The sequence below is a fragment of the Ursus maritimus genome, unplaced genomic scaffold (genome assembly GCF_017311325.1).
Source record: "Ursus maritimus isolate PB19 unplaced genomic scaffold, ASM1731132v1 scaffold_19, whole genome shotgun sequence".
In the NCBI taxonomy this organism is placed as follows: Eukaryota; Metazoa; Chordata; class Mammalia; order Carnivora; family Ursidae; genus Ursus; species Ursus maritimus.
In genome coordinates this window covers 44,511,768-44,533,660 of record NW_024424341.1, presented here as the reverse complement: position 1 = coordinate 44,533,660, position 21,893 = coordinate 44,511,768, and the positions used below count along the sequence as shown (strand labels likewise).

At 43.9% G+C, this 21,893-nt stretch overlaps 1 protein-coding gene across 1 annotated transcript in view; it reads left to right on the top strand.

Annotated features, from left to right (window-relative positions):
* WDR62 (WD repeat domain 62) overlaps positions 1 to 21,893 on the top strand; it is a 49,423-nt gene that overhangs the window by 1,461 nt on the left and 26,069 nt on the right. Inside the window, exons 2-10 of the mRNA XM_040632904.1 lie at positions 1,348 to 1,439; positions 2,348 to 2,410; positions 5,438 to 5,495; positions 5,715 to 5,885; positions 6,673 to 6,810; positions 7,205 to 7,387; positions 8,735 to 8,895; positions 10,211 to 10,400; positions 20,642 to 20,779. Of these exons, the coding sequence (XP_040488838.1) occupies positions 1,348 to 1,439; positions 2,348 to 2,410; positions 5,438 to 5,495; positions 5,715 to 5,885; positions 6,673 to 6,810; positions 7,205 to 7,387; positions 8,735 to 8,895; positions 10,211 to 10,400; positions 20,642 to 20,779 (1,194 nt within the window). The remainder of the gene's footprint in view (positions 1 to 1,347; positions 1,440 to 2,347; positions 2,411 to 5,437; positions 5,496 to 5,714; positions 5,886 to 6,672; positions 6,811 to 7,204; positions 7,388 to 8,734; positions 8,896 to 10,210; positions 10,401 to 20,641; positions 20,780 to 21,893) is intronic.

The window sequence follows — 21,893 nt, the reverse complement described above, 5'->3', positions numbered from 1 at the left end:
GAGGATAATAATATAAATATTCCCTTGTAGGGTATTTGTGAGGATTAAGTGAGCTCACATATCTTAAGCATTAGAGCAATACCTGGCACATTGCAAGTACTCTATTAGTGGTAGCTACTATTGTTTGATTGTGTATTTTGAGTAATTGGTGTCATTTATTTATTTTTATTGTTTGGTGGCACAGAGTCCATCTGGCTGACAAACGCTCTACTCTAAAAAATGACCATCATATTACATTAGTGCCCAGCAGTGCTGATTGACAGATATAAAAACCATGTGAGTGCCATTGCCTGATTGCTTGGGTTAGAGTCTTGGTGCTGCTGCTTCCTGGGTGGGTTATCTCTCTGGACCCCTTTATATCCTCATCTGTAAGATGGAGATGATGACAATGATGAACACATCACAAGGTTATTGTGAGCATTAGGTAAGTCAGTACAGCTATAGGTATTTAAAGAGTGCCTGGCTCCTGGTAAATGCTCAAGAAGCGTGAGCTAATATCATCCTATGTTTGCCTCTCATTTCTGGGGCCAAGGACTTGCTTGAGAATGTTTTACTTTGTAAGAATTGGAAGCTAGTGTATTCAAACCATGAAAATACCACAGTTCTAATAGTCCATATTCTAAATAGGTTTAATTAACTATGATGAAGACTCACCCATTTAAATTATTTTGCTTAGAGAATTTTTAAATTTTAAATGTGACTGTTCAGTTGTTTCTTTACTGTTGAACCTCTAGACTGAATTTGCTGAGGGAACAGAGGGTGTCCACTCTTGCTCACTGGTGTGTCTCTCCTGCAGGGCCCAGGGTACTGGCCTTGGAGCCAGAGACTAGCTGGGTTTGTAGCCCAACCTTGCCACTCCACAGATGTGGGATTTTGAGTTTTAATAATCTCATCTGTAAAATAGGGATGACAGTTGTATCTTCTTCCTTGGGTTGTTGTGGGGTTTCAGATCTTTCATCCATATAAAATACTTAGAAACTTATTCAGAGGTCACCTTCTCAGTGAAGCCTTCTCTCCTTCCCCTATACTCCCAATATCCTTTCCTGCTTTTTCTTTTTTGCTCCTGTCATCACCTGACATCTGTTTTACATATTTGTTTTGTTTTTTATGTCCTTCATCCCATCACCACTAGAATGTGAGCTCCAAGAGGGCAGGGATTTTGTCTGTCTTCCCCACCAGTCTGTGTCCTTCAAAGGCGTGTTGAGAACAAATGTTAGCTGTTGGTAGCATGACTGTAGAAGCTCAGTTAGTGTTGGAGGCCACAGGGACTGAATGTGTGGCTGAGGCACTGGTGCCACGAAGGACCTACTGGGACAGGTCCTTCTGACTTGGGCTTTTCCCCCACAGGTGTCACTCGAGAAGATACTTGGCATCACAGCCCAGAACAGCAGTGGCCTAACCTGTGACCCCAGTACAGGCCACGTGGCCTACCTAGCAGGGTGAGTGAGTGGGTGGGCCTTGGCTCTTCCATCTGTAGACCGCAGATAAGCTGCCTACCCCTGAGTGCTGCAGAGAGGATTCCATGGGTCCATCCGTGTCTAGAACAGTATCTGGCATGTGATGATCACTATGAAAGCCTTATTGTGACTGCAGGTGGGAGGTGGCAGTAATTCTGGGAAAGACCCAAGCCGTGGTGTCAGACAGCCTGGATTTGTGTCCCAGTTCCACCATGTGCTTTCCTGTGAGCACCTCCTTTTTCATCCATTAAACAGAATTAGTGATATCCTCCTTTTGGGTAGTTGAGAGGACTGAAAGATATCCTCCTACTGTTTATTTCACAAATACTGATCTAGCCTGGCACTGTTCTAGGCACTGAAGGGACTCCCTCCATGCCTATAGGGCAGGCCAAACCTGTCGTCATTTCTAATGAATTGTATGTGTTATTCCGTCTTTGGGATGCAGTGCAGGATAGAGGACAGGGGTGGGCTCTTGAATCTGACAGGTATGGATTCATATCCTCACTCTGTCTGTGACCTGCTGGTTGGCCCTGGGCAAAGGATTTTCCCTCTCTGGGCTTCAAGTTTCCTCATCTCTAAAAGGGGACTAAGATGTCCGACTTCACCCGGCAGTTGTGAGGATTTAAAAAGATTGTGTACATAAGGTCTTTATTAGCCCAGGGCCTGACAGAATAGTTACCACAGAGGAAGTGTTGGTTTCTGTTTAAGAATGTATTATTTAATAACATGAATTGTCCTAGAATTCTCAGCATAGATACCTGGAGGGGGAGGAGAGACTCTTCTGTTCAGAGGGAGCTTTATTTATATGTGGGCTCTTCTGTTGGGAATAGAATCATCCCTGGACCCTAGTACTTCCTTTAGTTTGGACATATTTTCCTCTTTCTCCCCAGCTGTGTGGTGGTGATTTTGAATCCCAAGGAGAACAAGCAGCAGCACATTTTTAACACTGCCAGGTAGGCTGGGCCCTGGGCATTGGGTAGGGGTGGGACCAGGGTCCTGGTACTTAACCCCTTCTCCACATTGCTTGGAAGCTCGTAGGTGGGTGACTAACTCATTCACTCATCTGTCAGTTCAGCTACATTCTGCTGCTTTGTGCTAGGTAGTGTTTCAGGTGCTGAGGACAGTGAGAATCTCCGCTCTTGTAGAGCCGACAGCTCAGCGGGGGAGACAGACTAAACCAGTTGGCAAATTACTAGCCAACTCTGACCATTGCTGTGGAGGAAAGAATGAGGATGTGTTAGGGCAGCCGTGCAGGCAGAGAATGGTGAGGGAGAGGGGAACCATATCAGAGGGCCTAGGGAGGGCCTCCCGGAGGCTGAGACCTGAGAGAAGTAAGGGGGTGACCCCTATGAAAGTGTGGGGAGAGTGTTCCAGGTGGAGGAAGCAGCAAGGGCAAAGGCCGCGCAGTGGTTAAGAATCTTGGGTTTTTTGAGGAGCAGCCGGGAGTCCTGTGCCTGGAATGAAGAAGTGAGTGAGGGGGAGATGAGGTAGAAACAGAAACCACTTCTAGGTATTGGCAATTTTTTAATTTTTTATACGGAAATAATTTTATACTTTAAAGAACAGTACGAAGAATGCCTGTATACCTTTCACCCATTTTTCCCAAATGTTAACCTTTTACCACATTTGCTTTATCATTCTTGGTCTATATATATAGTAATTTTTTTTTTCTGAACTATTTGAGAGTAAGCTGCAGACATGATGTCCCTATACCTCTGAATATTTCAGTATTTCCTTGGGAAGGGGGAACATCCTTCAGAACCACAATAGTATCAACAAAGGCAGGGGATTAAAATTGGTACATCACTACCATCTAAGCCTCTTTAAAGTTTTACCGTTTATTCCAAGAATATTCTTTATAGCAAAAGGATTCTGTCCAGAATCACACGTTGCATTTAGTTATCTCTTTGGGCTTCTTTAGTCTGAAGCAGTTTCTTCATCTGTTCTTGACTTTCATTACCTTGACACTTAAGGATTACAGGGCCAGGTATTTCGTAGAATGCCCCAGCTTTTGGGCTTGTCTGATGTTTCCTCATAGACTGAGATTCTGCATCAGAAGGAATGCAGCTTTCTCCTCAGTGCGTTCTAGCAGGATGCTAGATATTGATCTCTCCTATGACTGGTGGTGTTCACTTGGGCCTTTGGTGAAAGTGGTGTCTGCCAGGCTTTCCCAACTGTGAAGCCTCTTTTCCTCTGGTGATCAGTGAGTATCTTGTGGGGAACTTCTCTGAAACTGCAGATATTACCCTGTTCCTCACCAGGATTTCATTCACTAGTCTTAGCATGGCTTTGACATTTTTCAAAGGCTCTGCAGGGGGGCGCCTGGGTGGCACAGCGGTTAAGCGTCTACCTTTGGCTCAGGGCGTGATCCCGGCGTTCTGGGATTGAGCTCCACATCAGGCTCCTCCACTATGAGCCTGCTTCTTCCTCTCCCACCCCCCCTGCTTGTGTTCCCTCTCTCGCTGGCTGTCTCTATCTCTGTCAAATAAATAAATAAAATCTTTAAAAAAAAAAAAAAAAAGAAATGTTAAAAAAAAAGGCTCTGCAGGGAATTCTGATGTGTGGCCAGGGCTCTGCCCTGTCAGATTAGGTAATGTGGGCAGGACTTCCCTGTGTTGAAGTCTCCTCATCTCAAAACTGGCTGAGAGTCCTGACTTCACAAAGTCACTTGAGGGATTAGTGCAGTGATGCCCATATAGCATTTTGCAGAGGGCCAGGCACAGGCTCAAGGTAGGTGACAGGTTAGGAGTGGCTTTAGACAACAGAAACCCACAGCAAGCATGGCTTCAAATATAAGGACATACCCTTCTTTCATAAATGAAGTCCAGAGGTGGGCACCCGGGCGGCTGGTGTCCCTGCAAGCATCAGGAACCCCCATATGCCTGTCTTTCTGACCATGTGTATTGTGAGGCTTCTGTTCTTGAGGTTGTCTCATGGTCTGAGATGGAGTTCTGGCTGTCATGTCCTTGATTCAGAAGGGCAGTGACTGGGGATGAGGGCAAAGAGTTCCCTTTAAGAAGCTTTTCTGGAAATTGCACACAGCATTTCAGCTTACCTCTCGTTGGCCAGAATCCATTGTGTAGCTGTGCCTGTGTAGCTGCAGGAGAGGTGAGGAAATGCACTCTCACTGGGGACGCTGCCATTGTAATTGAAACTTGGATTCTGTCAGTGAGGAAGCAGGGGCACGTGGCCATTGGATAGGCAGCTTGCCTTGTTTGCTGCTGTAGGAGCAATGGGAAGCCACCAGAGTTGAGGTGATGATGATAAATATTCCGTGTGGTTGTCAGAACTCAGAGCATTTACTTAGTTATCTGCACACCAATTAACTCAGGGAGACAATTACTAGACTATCAAGGAACACAGATAAAAGAGAGAGGGGAGAAGAAAACAACAGCATCTGGGAACCATGAAACTTGCTGCCAAAAAAACATACAAACGAGCCTGGTCATTCAGTCCTTGTGAAGGCGGGAGAGAAACATGTTGACTGTTCATGGGTTTTCCAGAACACCTAGTGTGTTTAGCAGTGGAGCACAGCTGCAGGCTGTCTCTGCGTGCTATCTGCCAGGATCCTCCCTTCAGCACCATGCCCGTAGTTAGACCAGATTGGTGCCATTTCCTGCACCTGAATTTCTTGGGGTTACAGGGTGGGTGGGGTCTTAGGGAGCCCAGCCCTGCTGAGGGAGAGGAAAGGAAGGTCCCTGTACAGTGACCCCCCCATCTGGGTTTGGGGCCTTTGTTTTTACCCCCATTTCCCTGTGCCACTGACCCCTTCTGGCAGGAGGGGATGGAAGGAACGCAGTGTGTGCTGTGCCGGGCACACAGGCAGTGTTGGCTGTGTGGGAGCTGCTGGTATCACCTCTCCTGGCCTCTTTCAAGGCTTGGAAGCCGGGAGTGGGCAGAGTTCTGTGAGCACAGCCAGACAGGGGTCTGGCTGCCTACCCACCTTGGAACCAGTGACCAGCTCCTTTCCTTACCCCCAGGAAGTCTCTGAGTGCTCTGGCCTTCTCCCCTGATGGGAAGTACATAGTGACTGGGGAGGTGAGTTGTGATGGTGATTGAGTGGGTGGGGAGGGGCCTTGGGGCCATTCCTTCTACCCACCAGTAGGCCTGGGAGGTCCCTAGAACAGCTTCTTCCTGGGCAGATGGGGGAGGTGGCTTTTGGACACATTCTGGGGCAATGACAATTTCAGCCCTAAAAGCCCTTCTAGCCCTGCCTGGTGCAGAACCTATCAGCAGTAACGGCCCCGCCTTCCCCAGAACGGGCATAGGCCTGCTGTACGCATCTGGGATGTGGATGAGAAGAGTCAGGTGGCAGAGATGCTGGGCCACAAGTATGGCGTGGCCTGTGTGGCCTTCTCCCCCAATATGAAGCACATTGTGTCCATGGGCTACCAGCACGACATGGTACTGAACGTCTGGGACTGGAAGGTAAGACAATTGATGGGTGTGTGGGCAGGCAGCCAGCTGCCAGAGCACCCTGAGGCTCAGGCATTGAGCGAACTAAATGAGATAATTTGGTAAGGTGCTCATTTATCCAGAAAATATTTATTGAGCACCTGTTGCATGCTGATCCCTGTTCTAGACACTTACTGTGAGGCAAATGACAAGCTCTCAACTAGTAGAATTACCTAATTATTTTCAAGTCGACCAGCTGTGACCTTGAGCAAGTGACTTGACTTCTCTGTGAGCTTGTTTCCTCATCTGTAGGATGAATATGCTAGCATCTACCTCATTGAGTTGTGAGACTTATCAATGAGTTGATATGTGCTGGAAGGCTGGACTTTGGAACAGCTAGGGCAGGACTTGGACGTGGCACAAACGGGTACCAGATCCTGGTTCTGTTCATTACATGCTGTGTGACCTTAAGCACATGACATCACCTCTCTGAGCTTGGCAGAGGTGGGGAGAAGCACCTTCCACTATCGAGAGGATTTCATGCTGTGAAGGCTCAGCCATGTGTGAGCTATAGAGCGTGGACTCGGGGGGAGAGCTCTGGAACTTACTCACACATGGAAACCCTTCCATGCCTCAGTCTCCTCTGTATTAGAAACGATGAGTGCCACACATGGGTTTCCCCATAAAGCAGCTCACTGGAGGGCCCAAAGAAATGTGACTTGGAGCAGGGGAGGGTGAGGAGATGCCGGGCTGAGGGCAAAGGCACAAACGATTCAATGGATGGGTGCTAGCATGAACTTGTCTGCATTGATCTTTCCAGAAAGACATTGTGGTGGCTTCCAACAAGGTATCGTGCAGGGTCATCGCCCTCTCCTTCTCTGAGGACAGCAGCTATTTTGTCACCGTAGGGAATCGGCACGTGAGGTTCTGGTTCTTGGAAGTCTCCACGGAAGCAAAGGTAGGTTTCTTCCCCTGCCCCCTTAGCCAGGCCTGGAGACGAACCGTTAGGGGTAGTATGGACTCCTGTCTTTACCTGAGATTTGGAGGCAGTGGGCTCAGAGGTTCTGCTTCTGGGCCTGCTCTCTAGGTGCTAACTGTCAGGCCCTGCTGGGAAATCTCCTCCCCTCCCACCGACCCCGGGGCCACACCTCTTTCCTGGACTGCTGCCTTCCAGCCCCTCTGCCTAGAAGTGTGTGTTCTGGTTCTTTCTTCCCTTCTTCATTTGGAGGAACGTCTTAGAGTCCTTCTGTTTAGCTATGTGTCATATTCTCTGGTCCTGAGAGTCCCATTGCGACCTTGCTGGGATCTAGGCCATGTGGACAGTGACTCACTGAGCCCTGCTGTGCCTCCAGGTGACGGGCACAGTGCCCCTCATCGGGCGCTCGGGCATCCTGGGTGAGCTGCACAACAACATCTTCTGTGGTGTGGCCTGCGGCCGGGGCCGGATGGCCGGCAGTACCTTCTGTGTGTCCTACTCGGGCCTCCTTTGCCAGTTCAACGAGAAGAGGGTGCTGGAGAAGTGGATCAACCTAAAGGTACCCCACGCTCCCTGTCTGCCATCAGCGGGGAAAACACTCTGCGCAGGGCATGTGTCTCCAAGGGATGCTCAGTAATACCCCTGCCTGGTAGTTGATCCCGCTGGCTCTGGGTTTGACTCCTCAGAAGTTCTGCTTGTGAGACTCCGGGTGAGTGACTCTCCCTCTCCGAGCCTCAGTTTCCTCATCTATAAAACAGAAATCCTGCTGCCCGCCTCACAGAGTTGGTCAGGGAGTCCCATGAGATAATATATAGAAGGCACGCAGCATGGTGCCTGGTACCCTGTGATGGGCTCAAGGTTACAGTTGCTCTCCCATCACTGTTTGATCCAGTTCCCATTTCTCTTCTTCACTGAGCACTCTTAGATGGTGGGAGGACTGCATCTTTTTTTTTCCCCCCAAATCTAAGGTATTACTGACTTCGTTTTTTAGTCAAAAAAGGACTATATTAAAAATACATAACATTTTAAATTAAAGGATGATATATCTATAAATTGCAGAAGCACTTTTCTTCAGGTTCTGAGGATTTGAATCCAAACTGTTTTGCGGTTCTGAGACTGGATGGCTATCAGCAGGAGCATCATGATTTTCCCTCCTTTTCCTCCCCCTGCTCTTGTGGCTCCCCTCCAGAGCTCACCTTTAGGGCTAATGGCACGGTGTCAGGCCTGTGGAAGAATTCGGAGTTTCAGCTGTTTTTCCTAGTTGGTTAAACATCATTTGTTTTTTTTTCTCGTTTGAATCCTCTTTCTAAAACTTCAGCAGCTTAAGTGAGTCCAAAGCTTTTGACAGATGGGTGGTTACCCCTGAGCAGTTGTCTTAAATGACTTATAAATTAAGTCCCTCTAGATTTGGAAAAGCTCCTCTAATCTACGTCCAGAGGTCTGGTACTTCCTGCCCCTTCCATCTGTGTATCCTGGGTAGGATAGCTAGTCTGAGAGTCTTTCCTGTATACAGTCACATTTTTCTGCGTTGCTCTGAAGTCTAATCTCTATGAAGCTCTTTTTAAACAATAGGGAATAAAACAGAAGTCTCAGATTCAGCCCTGGTCCTGCACGTTACCTCTCCGAGGTCACAATCTGCTGAGCAGATTATTCTCCACACACAGTTGAGTTCTTCTGTAGACAGTTCTGTCACAGTTTGTGCCTCTGCCTGCCTGCTGGCACATTTCCTTCAATAGTGACTGCTATACCCTGATTCCAAAAGTTTAAAATTTGCTAAAATGGGCTTCTTAGACCCAAGGAACTCTAAGGCTTCTCTGGACGCTGAAGTCTACTCTCTTAGTCCCTATGTCTCTGCACTGGGCCACGTGGAGCACCAAGTCCACTTGGGTCCCCTTTGCCCCCACAGGTCTCCTTATCTTCCTGCCTCTGTGTCAGCCAGGAGCTCATCTTCTGCGGCTGCACAGATGGGATAGTCCGCATCTTCCAGGCCCACAGCTTGCAATACCTCGCGAACCTGCCCAAACCACACTACCTTGGGGTGGATGTGGCCCAGGGCCTGGAGCCCAGGTACTGCCCAGCAGAGGGTGGGAGAGGGGCCCACCCAGAGTCTGTCTGCTGACATCCAGTCATGCTTCCAGCTTCATGGACCGATCTGGCCAGGTCTGGGCTGGAAGCATAGAGCTATAACGAGGCAGCAAAATCTCTGCCAGCATGAAGTCTGCAGTCTAGTGAGGGAGCTTGATGATAAGCAAGTATATAAACAAAGTCATTTCAGATAGTCAGAAATGCTTAGGTGACATAAACCAGGAACTCAGGAAGGAAAATGCCTGGGGGTCAGGCTGTGTTGATTGGGGAGCCAGAGGAAGTCTCTCTGGTGAGGAGGAGCCAGCTATGTGGAGAGGTGGGTCCTAATAACAAGTATAAACTCCTGAAGGGCAAAACGTCCTGGGGTTGGCATGGTGCAGGAACAGCTAGGAGCTGTATGGCCAGAGCCCAGTGTGCCGGGGGGGATGTCAGGAGACAGGTCCGAACATGGATGGAGGCTGGCAGGGAGCTTGTAGTGTTTTCTGAGGTCAGTGAGCAGCCACTGGATATTTTAGGCATTGGCATTAGTTATATAGTCAGCCTTAAGCATTATTAGATCCCTCTGGCTGCCATGTTGAGGATGGGTGGCAGGGCTGAGCTGTGGTGTATCTTCCCCTTTGTTGTAAGGCTTTTGGGGGGAGGGGCTATCTAACCAGGGGGTGCTGGGTGCCTGGGGCTGCCTCTTTGAGATTGCCGGACACTAGCTCCCGGGTACTTTTTCTGAGTGACCCACGCTGTCATGTTGCAGGGGCCAGGCCACCCAGCTCTGCCACCTTCGCTGTGTGTGCTTTAGTTTCCTCATCTGTGAAATACAGTACATGCCTCTCATGGAGACTGTGGGAATTCAGTGTAGCAGGAGCTCTTAGATTGGCACGTAGCAAGTGCTTAGTAAACTGTAGCCTCTGCAGGGAGGCCCAAGGCCAGGGAACAGCTCCCCAGCCTCCTGGCATAGGGATTTTTGGTCATGTGTTGGTGGGGCTAATGAGAGAGAAGTAAGGTAATGCCCATTATCCTTCCATGCTCAGAGAGACGATGGAGCTTGCGTGGGTGAAACGAGGGGAGGTGAAAATTCAGGTGTTCTCGGGGACCAGGCAGAAGCTTGCAGTTTACAACCTCTGTACTAGTAGCAAAACCAAAGGAAGAGGGAGGGAGGAGAGAGAAGTAGAGTTGGAGGGTAACCCCAGTTACCATAAGGGATGGCATTACCAGGCAAGAGGCAGCTCGAGTGTCATCAGAGGCAGCTGTCATTACTCACACTGACATTGATGGTGACTGATGACCCATGTGGCCTTGTTAGCTTCCTCTTCCGCAGGAAGGCAGAAGCAGTCTACCCAGATACAGTGGCACTGACCTTCGACCCCATCCATCAGTGGCTGTCTTGCGTGTATAAGGACCACAGCATCTACATCTGGGATGTCAAAGACATCAACAAAGTAGGCAAGATGTGGTCGGAGCTCTTCCACAGCTCCTACGTCTGGAATGTGGAGGTGAGCCCCTCTTTTCCTACCTCTGTCCCTGCTCAGCTCCCATCTGGGGCTCAGCTGGGAAAAGCTTCTGCAGTTCGGGGAACCCATTCAGCCATTCCTTCACAAGATACTCCTGGGCCCCAACTTGGTACCAGATGCTGTTCTAGGTGCTGGGGACACAGCTGGGAAGGAAACTGACAAAAGTCCTGCCCTGCTGGAGCTCACATTTGGGCGGGAGAGTAAACTCACACACATAATCAGTAACAGCCAAGCGGCACTACGTCTCCAAAGAAAAATAAAACAGTGTAGGGGAAGAGGGATCAAGGGTGCTATGCTAGAGAGGAGATTGATCAGGGAAGTCCTCTCTGAGGACATGACATTCAAGCAGAGACCTGCAGGAGGGGAGGGGCAGAGGCATGCAGCCCCTGGGGAGAACGGCGTCAGGAGTGTGTGTACCTGGGAGAGCTTGCTGTGGAGGGCCACTTGTGTAACTTAGTGCTTTTTCAAGTGTTGAAGTTTTCTGAGAATGAGTCTTTGGGGTGTTTTCATTCTCCAAAGCTGTTCTAAGTTTTCCTCGCAAATGAGACAATGGTGGGGAAATAATTGTATTCTACCCCCCACCACCTGAAAATTTCTTATTGCTAGGAGCATTTGTCCTGGAGAAAGTATGTTTTCAGTGGCCCAATTCAGAATTGAGAGAAATAACTTGATCCTTTTGAATAAGCATTATTCAGCCCTTTGACTGCTTGAATCCATCTGCCTTCGTGGATCTGATGTTTCTGCTGATAGCACTTTTCTCACTTAACAAGAATGTTTTTTAAATAACTTTAAAATTTTTTATATAAATATATTCTCCTTAGAAAAAAAGGTGAAATATTACAAAGCTAAAGTCTATTTTTATCACCTCTCCACCCCCCAATCCTGCTCTCTCTCACCCTCACCTTTGTTATTAGTTTATTATGTGTACTTTCAGTTCATTTCCTTTGCATCTGCCTGTATTTATATATATCTGTCTCCTCAACAGAAATATCTGTGGGTGTATCTTTTTATCAGTTCTGGAAAAAACAACCAGTACAGAAGTAAAAATTGCCTCTACCCCATTCTTTTTCTTCTTCTGCAACTCCTAATGTCCTAACTCTTTATCCTTCATGTGTTTTTTTTTTTTAAATAACACAGATCTAGAAAACCACACGAAGGAAATGTACAATTTATTGATTATTGTTAGGAGCTGTTGATGCTGAATGCCTAGATCCATTTATTCCTTGGGGGTTACAATATGGTGATATTCTAATTCTATCATTTCTTTTTATTAGTTGGACTACTTATATGAAGAAACACTTCCCCTCATCTACCATTTGGTCACCCAGTGATACACTTCATATAGGAAAGGCAGGATAAATGCTTGATTCTTTCCCTTTATTTACCAGTTTTCAAGATAATGAATTGGTTCCCTGTCCTCTAAAGGTAATTAGTTGTTTTTGTTTAATATCATTATATACTCATATATGTAAATATATTGGATATATTTTAATCCATTGCAGTTATTAACCTTATTTAAGCTCAAATTGTCCCATCTTTGACCAGTAGGAGCCTCTTCAAGTTGGCTCCTGAGCCCTTTGACATGACCCTAGTAGTCTTTCTTTGGGAACTACCTTGCTATTTGAGATGACAAAATGTTGCAGCCTCATCTTGTACATTTCCTATCCCAGACCTAGAATCAGCCATTTCTTAAAGAAACCCTGAGTTTTGTTTTCAGTTTGAATTGGTATTTCAAATTCACAGTCTGAGTGCTGGGGATGCTCATAGGTATCGGATTGATGCTTCTGGAATGCTAGACATGGGGGATGATGGAATTAGAATATCCCCGTTAATCATTTACTTATTCCCACATTATAGGTACAACAGTCTAAGAATGACAATTACTCAATTTTGAAAAGAGTTAAAACAATTTTTTTGCATATGTTCTCTCCATTCTCCCCCAGTTTTACTACATCTATGTGATCCGATCATATAGACATTATATACCATATTCTCTCCCTTATGACCCCATTTATTTAGATGGGTATAAGTGTACATATGTATTATGGTAAAATACACATAGCATAAAATTTGCCATTTAAAACATTTAATTTTTTATTTTTATTTTTATTTTTGAGTTAGAGAGTGTGTGTGCCCATACTTGCATAGGTTGTGGGGAAGGAGCAGAGGGAGAGGGAGAGACTCTTAAGGAGACTCCAAGCTCAGTGCAGAGCCCGACTCAGGGCTCGATCTCACAACCCTGAAATGATGACCTGAGCTGAAATCAAGAGTCAGACACTGAACTGACTGAGCCACCGTGCCCCTAAATCATTTTAAAATGTACAATTCAGTGGCATTTAGTACATTCATAATGTTGTACAACCATCCCTACTATCTAGTTCTGGAACATTTTCATCACCCCAAAAGGAAACTCTGTACCCATTAAGCAATCACTCCCTATTCCCACTCTCCCAGCCCTAATCTGCTTTCTATCGCTATGGATTTGCCTGTTCTGAATAGTTCATACAAGTGGAATAATAGAATATGTGGACTTTGTGTCTGGCTTCTTTCACTTAGTATGTTTTCAAGGTTTATCCACATTGTAACATGTTTCAGTATTTCATTCCTTTTAAGGTTGAATAATCCATTGTGTAGATATACCACATTTTGTTCATCTGTCCATCAGTTGATGGACATTTGTGTTGTTTCCACCTTTTGGCTATTACGAAGAGTGCTGCTCTGAATGTTCATGTCCAGGCTTTGTTTGAATACCTGTTTTCAGTTCTTTTGGATGTATACCCATGAGCAGAATTGCTGGGTCATAATGGTAACTCTGTTTAGCCTTTCGAGGAACCACTAAACTTTTCCACAGCTGCACCATTTTACATTCCTCTTTTTTTTTTTTAAAGCAATTTCTGCACCCCATGTGGGGCTTGAACTCACGACCCTGAGATCAAAAGTTGCACACTTCCAACTGAGCCAGCCAGGCGCCCCTCATCATTTTACATTCCCACCAGTGATGTATGAGGATTCCAATTTCTCCGCATCCTTACCAACACTAGTTTTTTGCTTTTAAATTATAGCCATCTTAGTGTTTGTGAAGTAGTACTATGTTGTGATTTTTTTTTTTAAAGATTTTATTTATTCATTGGACAGAGATAGAGACAGCCAGCGAGAGAGGGAACACAAGCAGGGGGAGTGGGAGTGAAAGGAGCAGGCTTCCAGCGGAGGAGCCTGATGTGGGGCTCGATCCCAGAACACCAGGATCACGCCCTGAGCAGAAGGCAGACGCTTAACGACTGCGCCACCCAGGCGCCCCTATGTTGTGATTTTGATTTGCATTTCCCTAATGGTTAATGACGTTGTTGAGCATCTTTTCATGTACCAGTTGGTAATTTGTATATCTTTGGAGAAATGTCTATTCAAATTTTTTGCCCATTTTTTATTTGGGTTGTTTGTCTTTTTGCTGTTGAATTGTAAGAATTCTCTATATATTCTGGGTACTAGATCCTTGTCAGATACGTGCTTTGCAGATATTTTCTCTCATTCTTTGTTATCTTTTCACTTCTTTTTATGGTATCCTTTGATGTACAAAGGTTTTTAATTTTGATGAAGTCTGTGATTTATCTTTTTTGTTGTTGTTGTTGTTATTGCTTATATCTTTGGTGTCATAGCTAACAAACCATAGCCAAATCCACAATCATGAAGATTTATTTTTCTTTTAAGACTTTTAAGAGTTTTATTGTTTTAGGGGCGCCTGGGTGGCTCAGTCAGTAAAGTGTGTCCAACTCTGATTTCAGCGCAAGTCTTGATCTCAGGGTCATGAATTCAGGCCCCATGTTGGGCTCCACATTAAAAAAAAAAAAAAGGTTTTATTGTTTTAGCTCGTTCATTTAGGTCTTTGATCTCTTTTGAGTTAATTTTTGTATATACTTGAAGCAGGGGTCCAACGTCATTATTTTGCATGCGGATATATAGTTCAAGCACCATTTATTGAACAAACTATTCTTACCCTGTTGGATAATCTTGGCACACTTGTTGAAAATCATACCATAGATGTGTGACTTTAATTTGTGCTCACAATTATATTCCATTGATGTAGGTCTATCTTTATGCCAGGAGCACATTTTTTTTATTACTGTAGTTTTGTAGTAAGTTTTGAAATTAGGAAGTATGTTTCCTACAACTTTATCAATATTCGTTTGACTATTTGGGGTCCCTTATAATTCCATATGAATTTTAGGATCACCTCTTCCATTTCTGGGGGGAGGGGGGAGAGACTGTTTATCTCCATTGTAATCTTTATTTTCTTCTTCCTGCCAGCTTTTGGTTTAGTTTGCTCTTATTTTTCTACTTACTTAGGTGAGGCCTTATTGATTTGAGACTTTTTTTTAAGATTTATTTTTTTTTTTATTTTTTTATTTTTTTAAAGATTTTATTTATTTATGTGACAGAGAGACAGCCAGCGAGAGAGGGAACACAGCAGGGGGAGTGGGAGAGGAAGAAGCAGGCTCCCAGCGGAGGAGCCTGATGTGGGACTCGATCCCGGATCGCCAGGATCACGCCCTGAGCCGAAGGCAGACGCTTTAACGACTGCGCTACCCAGGCGCCCCTATTTTTTTTATTTTGAGAGAGAGAGTGCGTGTGGGGAAGAGGTGGTGGGCAGAGGGAGAGAGAATCCCAAGCAGACTGCGGTGATTACAAAGCTCAACATGGGGCTCTATCCCATGACCCCGAGATCACAACCTGAGCCAGAACCAAGAGTTGGATGCTTTACTGACTATACCACCCAGGCACCCCTGAGATCGCTTTTTTTTTTTTAAGATTAAAAAAATTTTTTTATTAGAGAAAGAGCGAGAGAGAGAGCACAAGCAGAGGGAGGGGGAGAGAAAGAAGCAGACTCCCTGACCAGGGAGCCTGACTCGGGACTCCATCCCAGGACCCTGGGATCATGACCTGAGCTGAAGGCAGATGCTTAACCGACTGAGCCACCCAGGTGCCCCTTTGTTATATATTCTTTTTTTTTTTTTTAAAGATTTTATTTATTTATTTGACAGAGATAGAGACAGCCAGATAGAGACAGCCAGCGAGAGAGGGAACACAAGCAGGGGGAGTGGGAGAGGAAGAAGCAGGCTCACAGCAGAGGAGCCTGATGTGGGGCTCGATCCCATAACGCCGGGATCACGCCCTGAGCCGAAGGCAGACGCTTAACCGCTGTGCCACCCAGGCGCCCCTATATATTCTTGATGATTGACCCCTTTGTCAATATATAATCCCCTTCTTTGTCCCTTGAAATGGTTTTTTATTTACAGTCTATTTTGTCTGATAGTACTGTATACATACAACATTCTCTTCTAGTTAACTATTTGCATGGAATATCTTTTTCTGTACCTTCACTTTCACTCTATGTGTGTCTGGATATAAAGTAGCCTCTAATGGACAACAGACAGTGGATCTTTTTTTTTTTTTTTTTTTGAAGATTTTATTTATTTATTTGTTTGTTTAGGGAGAGAGCACAAGCAGGGGGAGAGGGAGAGGTAGATGGACAATCTCAAGCAGAGTCTGTGCCAAGCACAGACCCTGATGCAGGGCTCGATCTCATAACCCTGAGATCATGACCTGAGCAAAAATCAAGAGTGGGACACTCAACTGACTGAGTCACTCAGGTGCCCCATAGTGGATCTTCTTTTTTATACATTCTGCCAGTAATTTCCTTTTGATTAGAGAGTTTAATCCATTTACATTTAAAGTAATTACTCATAAGATAGGATTTACTTTTGCCATTTTACTGTTGGTTTCCTATACATCTTACGTCTTTTATGTTACCTGATTCTTCTTTCACTACTTTATTTGGGGTTTATATTTGTAGTGTTCCATTTTTATTTCCTTCTCATTTCCTCCTCTGTATATTTTAAAGTTGGTTTCTTGGGGTACGTAGGTGGCTCAGTCAGTTAAGCGGCTGCCTTTGGCTCAGGTCATGATCTCAGGGTCCTGGGATTGAACCCCGTGTCAGGCTCCCTGCTCAGTGGGGAGTCTGTTTCTCCCTCTGCCCCTCTGCCCCCTCCTCAAATAAATAAATCTTTTAAAAAAATAAAGTTGATTTCTTACTGGAGGATTACAGGTGACATCTTAAATATATAACAAACTGGTTTGAAGTAATACCAATTTAACCTCAGTAGTATACAAACACCGTTTTTATGTAACTTTGTCTCTTTTCCTTTGTGTTGTTATTGTCCCAAATTATATCTTTATACATTGTGTACCCATTAACTTTGATTTATAATTGTTTTATGCTTTTGTCTACTAAATCATATAGGAAAAGAAAGATGAGTTACAAACCAAAAATAATACTGGCTTTTACATATGCCCATACAGTTACCCTGACCGGTGTTCATTATTTCTTCATGTGACTTTGAGTTGTTGTTTCATATCCTTTCACTTAAGCCTGAAAGACTCCCTTTGGTATGTTTTGTTGGGCAGGTCTACTAGGAACAATTTCCCTCATCATTTGTTATCTGTGTCATCTTAATTTCTCCTTCATTTTTAAAGGATAGTTTTGCTGGATATAGAATTCTTGGTTAACAACTTTTTCTCTGTAGTACTTTAAATATGTTGTCCTACTGCCTTCTGGTTTCTATGATTTCTGATGAGAAACCAACTGCTAATTTTATTGACGATCCTTTGTATGGAGCAAGTCATCTATCTCTTGTTGATTTCAAGATTTTCTCTGGCTTTGGCTTTCAATAATTTGTGGTGTGTCTTGACATGGATCTTTTCTTAGTTTATCCTGCTTGGAGTTTTTTCAGCTTCTTGAATGTGTTGATACATATCTCACATCAAATTTGAGAAGTTTTCAGCCTCTGTTTTTTCAAATATTTTTTGTGCCCCTTTCCTTCTTTCCTTTCTTTCTGAGACTTCCATATGTGTATGTTGATATTCTCTATAGTGTTCTGTAGGTTCCTTAAGCTCTATTCATTTTTCTTAAAATTTTTTCATTATGATCCTTAGACTGGGTTATTTCAATTGACCTATTTTTAGGTTCACTGATTCATTCTTTTGCTCATTAAATTTGCTCTTGAACCCTACTGAATTTTTCTTTTAGTTATTAAACTTTTCAGCTCTAGATTTCTATTTGGGTCCTTTTTATAATTTCTTTCTCTTACTGATATTCCCTGTGTGGTGAGACATTGTTCTTCTGGTTTCCTTTAGTCCTTTGTCCACAATTTCCTTGATCTCTTTCAGTATATTAGACAGTTGATTTAAATTCTTTGTTTAGTAAGTCCACTCTGGGCTTCCGCAGGCACAGCTTCTGTTGATTTCTGTTTTTCTCTGAATGTACTGTACTTTCTTCTTTTCTTATCTATCTCATAGCTTTTTTCTTGCAAACTGGGTATTTTGACTATTATAATGTGATGACTCTGGAAATCAAATTCTCCCCCTCCCTGCTAGGGTTTGTTGTGTGGGTTGTAATTGCTTAGTGATTTTTCTGAATTCCTTTTGTAAAGATTGTATTCTTTTTCATGGATGGTCGCTGAAGTCTCTATTCCATTATCTGAGTGGTCAGCAAATGATTTGACAGCAATTTCCTTAAATGTCAAAATTCTGCAGCTTCTTTCTTTTCTAAGCTCCCCCTGTTTATTGTAAGTTAGATTCCAGAGTTCTGAAAAAGTTGATTCTGACAGTTTTTTCAGCTTAAGGTTGCTTTGGTGGAAGGATAGCTTTTTGGAGTTCCTTACTGTGCCATTTTCAGTGATGTTACTGGATCCGCATTTATTCTTTGTTCTACAAGTAACTGCATATTTATATATAGACATTTGTTGACATCTCTAGTTGTTTTTGTTGTCCAGAGCTCATTCTTTAGAAGATTTGTCAGGAACAGGTGATGGGACAATATTTCTGAGTTGTTGCATTTGGTAAGTTTATGTTTGCCTTTTATACTTGAAGTCACTCCTGCTCGATAGAAAATGCTTGGTTCACATTTTCTTTCTGTGTCTGTGTTAAATATGTTGTTTCATTTTCTTATGGTTATTGAAATGTCTGATGACTTTTCCTTTTAAGTCACTTGCTGTATTTGCCTAGAAGCCCAAAGGATTTTTTTTCTTTTACTTTTAAGCCTGGTAATTTTACTCTATGGTGTGTCCTGGTATTGGTTTTTATAGGGAGACATATTGCTGTAGTATACGTTTTAGTATTTTTTTGTTCCCTTGATTTGGTTTTCTTCAGGGATTTCTATTATCTGTATGTTGGATCTTATTTGCCTCGCTTCAATATTGTCACTTTTTCTCATATCCTTTTAGTTCTTTCATCATTTCTCTTTGATTTTTAATAATTTCCCCCTTTTTACCTATCTCTTCATGCCTTACGCTTTGTGTTTAGTCACTTTTGGGTTCCTTCTCATTTGGCTTTTATTTCTGAAATGATTTCTTCATTTATTTCTAACTCATTGAATTCTGTCATCTTATTTCTGAGTTTTCTAATTGTGATTTAGGTTGCTTTTCATATCTCCTCATTTTTTAATGTCTTTTGGCTTATTTTGAAATAGTAAGTTACAGTTTTGGTTTGTTTTGTGGAAATATGTTTCTGGTGTGCTTTCTTTTCCTTTTATTTTAAAGGGTAACTTTGTTTGGGACTTGAGTTTGGTCTTTTTTTTTGTTTTCATTTTTATGTTACTAGTTTTTCTGAATTTTTAGAAGTTGTAGTAGTTCATGGGGCGCCTGGCATGAAACTCTTGATCTGGGGCTTGTGAGTTTGAGTCTCATCTTGGGCATAGAGATTCCTTAAAAAAAGAAAAATAAAAACAGAAGTTGGTGTAGTTCAGAACAGATTTTCTAATTTCCTGAGAATTCCATCTTCTATGATTTTTATACCGTTAAAAAAATATATGGCAGCTTGCTTTTTGATATTTCCTTGTTAATGTTTCTATTTATGTGTTGTGCCTCTACTTTTTTCTAAGCCTCCCCTTTATTCTGGCTCTCCTGTCTATCCTGACCAGTTTTGTTTCCACTCCCAGTAGTTTCCCCTCAGGGTAGACCTTTGTCCTGGAAGACAGCCCTGGCAGGTCAGTTGTGAGAATTCACAGGGCCTTCACTGCTCTAGCCCCCTCAGACCTAACTGCCAAACCTTGCACTCAACCACTATTGGAGGGGATGAAACCCTCCCAATTTGAACTGCTGTTCAGTTTGGCCCATTGTACCTTCCCATGAATACCTGTTGGCTACTTTGGGGTCATCCTTTGTCAGGTCTCTCAGGGGCCTTACTGCTTCCCTTTACTTTCTCTCACGTACATGTTAATAATATGTAGATCTTGTAGTTGGGGGTAGTTTATCTCTACCTGCTTGTATTTTGGGAGTTAAGAGAATATCATCACCTAGTTTTGCTGTAAATGTTGTTCATGGGGTTTTGGTTTTGATATCTAGTTGCTCGTTTTTCTGTGGGGATTTTTTTTTTAAGTGTTATTTATTCATTTAGAGAGAGAGCGCGGGTGTGTGCATGTGGGGGGAGGAGCAGAGAGAGAGAATCTTCAAGCAGACTTAGCGCTGAACGCAGAGCCCCAGGTAGGGCTCGACCCCATGACCCTGAGATCATGACCTGAGCCAGAACCAAGAGTCAGACACTTAACCAACTGAGCCACCTGGGTGCCCCTATATGGGGATTTTAGATTAAAAATCTGTGCTCCTGCTATTATCATCTTCTCAGAGCCCAGTGTTCTGTATTTTGAAATCCCTTCATATGTTATCTCTTTGACTCTCTGAGCTGCATTTTGTTTCTAGAAATAGTTGTTTTGTTCTTTTTCAGCTCTGCTTGGTTATTTATAGTTTATGGTTGGCTACTCACACTTTTACTTTTGTCAAAATTCTTCTATTTCTTTAAACATTAAAGATAGTTATTTTATATTCTGTCTGATAACGCCAGTGTTTGAAGCTGGACTGTTGTTTCTGTTGCTTCTTGCTCATGGTACCTTGTTTCCTTTTGTGCTTAGTGATTTTTGACTGAGCTGAACCATTTGCCTTGGAAATTTATGTTTGGGGACGTTTCATGACCTGAGCTGAAGATGGTGCCTGGACAATATATAGTAGCATTCAGTGTCCTTTTTCTCTTGTTTATTTTTAACACAGAAAGTATTACATTATGCCTATTTATCTGCAACATACTTTTTTTCACCAGAATGCAGTAGAGTATCACAGTGTCGTCATTGAAATGGTTGTAATGAATCGCCCTTTTGCCTTATTCTCTGGGAACTGTAGGTGTATCCTGAGTTTGAAGATCAGAGAGCTTGTCTGCCATCAGGATCTTTTCTTACTTGTTCCTCAGACAACACCATCCGCTTTTGGAACATGGATAGCAGCCCTGACTCTCACTGGCAGAAAAATATCTTCAGTAACGTGAGTGGCTTAATTGTAAACCATATTTTAGAAGGAACAGAGATGTACTTTAAGCTAGGATATAGGGGGAAGAGAGAGTCTTGTGGACCTTGGTACTAAGCTTCACTGGGGCAAGAACCAGGAAGCACTCTGTGTCTCCCTCTCTCTTGTATTCTCTCTCTCTCCTTCTTTTTCTTTCTGAGGTAGCATGGTCTGTCCTCCCTGCTTCTCTCTGCCAGTCATCTCCTGCTCTCCGAGTATGTGTCAACACAGCTACTCCAGGCAACCTGACATATTCAAAAGAAATGAAATAGTTCCCTAAGTCTTGAGTCAGAGCTCCCTGGAAGAGCACCTGATGGACCAAACCAGAGAGGGGCTGCCCCTGTCTAGCTCATTGCCACACTGTGAAGTCTTGGGTGAGGGTGCTGGCGGGATCTAGAGGGAGCCATGATGGGAGGGTGGGGAGAAAACACTTTGCTGAAGAAATGGTTGATATTGCTAGGTCAGTGAGGGAGCTTCTCTTAGCTGCTGAGACGTGAGTCATGCATTCATTTAATCTGCAGATGCTTAGGAAGATCTATGCTAGGTGCTGTAATACCTGCTGGGGACACATCAATGCCTAAAACAGACCCTCCTGCTCTTGTGGCTCCCACAGTCTAGTAGGGAGAGGCAGACTGTGAGCCAATAACTGCACTAATTATGATATAATCATTATTTAAAGATTTTATTTATTTATTTGGGAGAGAGAGAGAGAACAGTCAGGGAAGGGGCAGAGGAAGAAACAGACTCCCCACTGAGCAGAGAGCCTGACATGGTGCTCGATCCCAGGACCCTGGGATCACAACCCAAGCTGAAGGCAGACACCCAACCGACTGAGCCACCCAGATGCCCCCATAAATAATCATTTTTTAAAAATTAAAAAAATAAAAAATAAATAAAAATTTATTTAGGGAGCACCTGGGTGGCTCAGTCATTTGGGTGTCTACCTTCGGCTCAGGTCGTGATCCCAGGGTACTGGGATCAAGCCCCACATCGGGCTCCCTGCTCCTCAGGGAGCCTACTTTTCCCCCTGCCTCTGCCTCTCTCTGCCTCTCGTGAATAAATAAAATCGCAAAAGAAAGAAAGAGACAGAAAG